Below are 4833 nucleotides of genomic sequence, written 5' to 3' on the forward strand. Positions count from 1 at the left end.
TGATGACAGTGAGGATGTGAGTAGAAAACGAGACCTTTTATCAGCATCCGAAAATCTGCGCGGGAGGCGGGCGTCTTTGATGGGCGCCTCTTGGCATTTACAGAAACAGGATGAGACTCCTAATATAAAAGAAAACACGTCTGCGTGGAGTAAATCTGGAAAATCTTTTTTGACAAATCCACTCCATCTGTGCTACATTTAAATGCATGGCGTAATTACAGTATCATAAATACAGGGCATCATGGTTCATAAATAAATTTGGGGTATTGCTTGGATGATATAACAACTGACAGCACTGTCTGCGATGCGCTTTTAGAAATGTAAACCCAACAAGGAAACATAACAAAACAAACAAAAAGGCCACACTACCAAAAAGATAAACCTTCAATTCCAATAATAAATAAATAAATACTTCAAAACGTCATACAAAATTCTGTCATTACCCTTTTTTCCAACATTTAATGGAAGTTCTGTCTACAAATGTAAGATAATAAATATATTTAGTACTTTTAGTAACAGTTAAGGTGGGTTTATTTGGGTTTCTCTTATATCTTTAAGCAAAAACTGGATTATAAACAGTAGGAAAGATCTCTGCAGAAACTCTATTTAATACTGCTCATATCACAATGGTTACGACACGATAAAATACTGCAAATTATCAAAACTGTACAGAAAAACTTACAAGTTTCTCTAAAATACATTTTCACTGTTAGTGTATGAGGAGCGATACGAGAGAGGTGGTCTCTGTTTGAGCAGCAGCTGTACAACAGTCATTACCAGTCAGAGCCCTCTCTGGCACAGATGATTGTTCTGCCCTCCACTGCTCTGGTCTGGAGCGGAGACCTCCACTACGTCAGCAGATCAGCACAGCCCTCTGAAGCTCTTGCTGATGGCTTCTACAACTCTACATGGAGCTGCAGACTTCAAAGTGAAGGAAGAGAGAAGACTGCAGCAGGGCGAGCGAGCCCACACGCTTCTACTGGACGTCCAGCGAGTTACTCTTCTACTCCAGTTCAGTTTCAACAAGACTTATTTTCTCCATTGTTTGTTTTTAAATGTAATTTCTCAAATATTCCTCTAGCTAATCTACTTCACGGTAACAGGTGTGAGTGTTAGTGGCGCGCCACCGAGCGCTGGGGGTGGATGGCTGGTTGAGTGCCACCCTGCTAGTGTGTGTATGTGTGTGTCTTTTAGTGTAGAACAGGGCAGGTTTTGGGGCCAGCAGCAGTTCAGCGGTGGCGATAGTGTCTCATGAGGGGCACGATGCAGGAAGGGGGTCCGGACATCTTGAGGAAGGGGTGCTGGAGGAGCTCCTGGGCCGTGGCTCTCTGCGAAGGCTCCCGCACCAGCATCAGGTCCAGGAATGAGCGCAGCACTGAGGACACCTGAGGACACAATAGAGGGTGTAATCTAATCCTGAATTTGGCTTTGATTGTAAAGGGAGGTTTATTACACAAGAAACTAATTAGATTAAGAACTGGCGATTTGAATCATGGTTTACATCAGGGGTGTCAAACTCAAGGCACGCGGGACAAATCCTGCCCGTAACTTCATTTCGTGTGGCACGCTTTACAGAAGCATGTTGCCCATAAACTACATGTCCCACAATGCATCTCATTTTGAGACTTGCAGTTATTTGCAATTCTTCGCCCTGGACTTCTGCTTTCAGACGTAGTTAATTATGAAGTTATTACCCTATCCAATAATAATAATCCAAAGCAGAGGCAATAATGTAATATAATATATTATTTTATACATATTAAATATTTATATATGTATATTTATATAGTCTTAAAGTTACAACCGGCGTTTTGAGTGCAACCATAATGCTGATGTGGGCCGTGATGAAAGTGAGTTTGAAATCCCTGGATTACATGATAAAAAAGATACTTTTGCAATATGTTGCAAGGCTGAATGGTTTAGAAAAATATGTAATTGCTATTATTTTGGGGGGTATTACAATTACTATATTATTTACAATATTGGAACGATCATGACTTCTCGTCAGCACCAGATTCCATAATGTTCTGCCTATCACACTTCCTGCAATTTGTAAATTGCACCTTTCTATATTGCAATGTTTGCTAAACTGTTATCAGGGTGTTATAATTGTCATTGTAAGCATGCTGACATAGCCTTAAGTCAAAGCACCGCTTGTTTGAATGGCAGCCTCAGAGAGCTGAAAGCATGGCTGTAAACTCTTTGTCTGGTTTAAAGACACCCTGCCAGCCAGCATACTAATCAGAGGGGCAAAGATTTACTGACACTGGCTGTTATTTCTGGTTCACACACAGAGTGAAACGGTACCAGGCCTTCTAGATAAAAGAAAACCTAAACACAGAAGAAAACTAGTAAGTCTCCAATAAGAAAGTAGGTCCTTTGTAGCATGACCTTCTACAAAAAGTCAGGACACAAATCACAAAATATTTCAGTGTAGTGTATCCCGCATCCGAAATGACCAGAAATGCAGCCAGGAAGGAAGATCCAAGATAAATGTATTATCAAATATGGTGAAGGTTTTTATTTATTAGTTTGTGTCTCTGTCCAACATGGTGATCAACATGAATATTTATAACCACCACGGCCCCTAGTAGACCCCCCCACACACAACAACACAGACTATAACACCCCTTGTTGATAAATACTATGGGCAATATGTGCAATATATATATTGCAGTTAATAACTGTGCAAAATATATCTGGCTGCTAGATCTTCAGAACTGTTACAGGATGTGTATTTTGTAAATTGTGTAATGTTTTTCTTTTCTTTATCTTTAATATTTGTTTTATGAATGCTTCTTAGTTAAAATTAAGCTGTCTTTTCTGCTGTAACAAATGTAAATGTCCCTTCTGTGGGACGAATAAAGGTATTCTGATTCTGAATGTTGGTCATTTAGAGCAATCATATACTTATTTCTGGAAGGATCCATTAATTATGTCTTGCATGTTTTCCTTAGAATGTCCTTTCCCTGTGCTTACTGTCCAACAAACTTGCTGTGAAGTCTTTCTTACCTTGTGGGACTCTTTTAGCCGGGGGGGCAGGTTGTCTCGTATCCTCCTCATGGCCTGCAAAGGGGGTTCGTTAAAGTAGGGGGGCTCTCCGTCCACCATCTCGATAACCATGATGCCTAAAGACCAGATGTCCACCTGGATACACACACAACATCCTTCATTCTCTGTACTGGAGCTAGCACATACAGCATCATACATCTCAATGTCAATCTTTGTGTGTGTAATCCTCACCTCAGTCCCGTAAGGCAGTCTAGAGATGACCTCGGGGGCCATCCAGTAGGGCGTGCCCACCAGGGACTTCCTCTTGGGCACCTCTTTGGAAACTTGGGCACAAAAGCCGAAGTCTGATAGTTTGATCTGCAAAAAACACACAAACAGTGCTGCCTTCAGGTTCCCCTCTTCATCTTGTAGTTGTGTAGATTACATGAGCTCAGAACCTCTGTGTTTGATGTCAGGAAGAGCACTGACCCATTGTGATGAAGAGCCTTCATATAAGACACTAATCTCTTGTATAAGTGCTTAATTAGCCTTCAATTAATCATGTCTTATCAGCTCGTTAGGACGCATTAGGCAGGATTTAATTACAGGGCCACGTGTTGAAATCACCGGTGAGAGGAAAGAGGGTAACAGTTTTCAATACCTGGGTAAGATCCCAGTTTAAAAGGGGCATCTGCAGGGTTTATTAGGCCCCCAAAGGGAGTCATGTTAATGAATAATATATTAAAACACAAATGAATAAACTCATCATGTGCACTTACTCTGCCATCGCTGGTCAGTAGAATGGAGTCGCTCTTGATGTCTCGGTGGATGACGCCCTGTGTGTGCAGGTAGGACAGAGCCCTCAGCACAGACAGACACACAGTAGCAATCTGCTCCTCGTTCATCCTGTAAGAAGACACACACACACACATACCTGTCAGCAAATTAAGCTTGATTTCTTTTTTTTTATTACTTTCAATTTATTTCATGGGTTTCAAAACCTACAAATTGAACGCTAAGACATTTAGGGACAGTGGAACGTCATAAAAAGCAGGGATTTCTAATTGAGTTGAAGATATTCTTATTTATTTATATGTTCATGGTAAATGTACTATTAATGTTTGAATTATATTTATTTTCATAGCTTCAGAAAGAATCAATTCTCTTGTATCAATTTATTTTATTTATTAGTTTATCTCTTTAATCCAGGTGTTTTCTGTATTTGACCTCTTTCTTTGTTGTGCATTGTGGGAAGGTGAAAAATAAGATGTTGAGATAATAAGACGAAAGTGAATGTCTTAAATCGCTTCAATTAAGTAATTATTTCTAAATGTGTAGAAAGAAACTACAACACACAACATATAGCCAATACCTCAAATGTAATATTTCAAGTAATAACATACTATACTTTGAGTGGTAGCAATGACTACTGTTTCAGACTTTGCTGTCATTTGAAAGAGATTACAGTGGAACACAACTAAGATGGAGCAGAAATCCAGTTTGAAAAAAAAAAACCCTGTAGCCTGCAGCGGCCGGGGTGTGCAGCGCAGCAAGAGGGTCCCATATGGAGAGCCAGGGCGATGCAGTGCGTCTGACTGAGCTCACACACACACACTCACACACACTCACAGCTCAACTGCACATTAACATCCAGACCCAGCTGGCCAGGCCATGCCGCGTGTTTATGAGTGTGTTTGCACCGAGCTGCCATCACATACATGTACAGAAATAGAGGCACGCTCATTTGCAGACATAGACCAACATATTCGTAGTGCATTTTCATACGTATGTAGACCACACACACACACACACACGCACGCACGCACGCACGCACGCACGCAC

At 40.9% G+C, this 4833-nt stretch overlaps 1 protein-coding gene across 2 annotated transcripts in view; it reads right to left on the bottom strand.

The window, feature by feature from the left end:
- Window positions 1-513: 513 nt before the first annotated feature.
- Window positions 514-4833, bottom strand: part of LOC104949786 (serine/threonine-protein kinase PAK 7) — a 31482-nt gene continuing 27162 nt past the window's right edge. For both annotated transcript variants that reach the window (XM_010776191.1, XM_010776190.1), the window contains exons 7-10: window positions 3771-3897; window positions 3244-3369; window positions 3013-3147; window positions 514-1385 (exon numbers count right to left, since the gene is read on the bottom strand). In XM_010776191.1, coding sequence (XP_010774493.1) covers window positions 1230-1385; window positions 3013-3147; window positions 3244-3369; window positions 3771-3897 — 544 coding nt within the window. In that variant the 3' untranslated portion in view covers window positions 514-1229. The remainder of the gene's footprint in view (window positions 1386-3012; window positions 3148-3243; window positions 3370-3770; window positions 3898-4833) is intronic.

This window comes from Notothenia coriiceps, unplaced genomic scaffold (genome assembly GCF_000735185.1).
Source record: "Notothenia coriiceps isolate Sejong01 unplaced genomic scaffold, NC01 NC01_scaffold00016819, whole genome shotgun sequence".
NCBI classification, from domain to species: domain Eukaryota; kingdom Metazoa; phylum Chordata; class Actinopteri; order Perciformes; family Nototheniidae; genus Notothenia; species Notothenia coriiceps.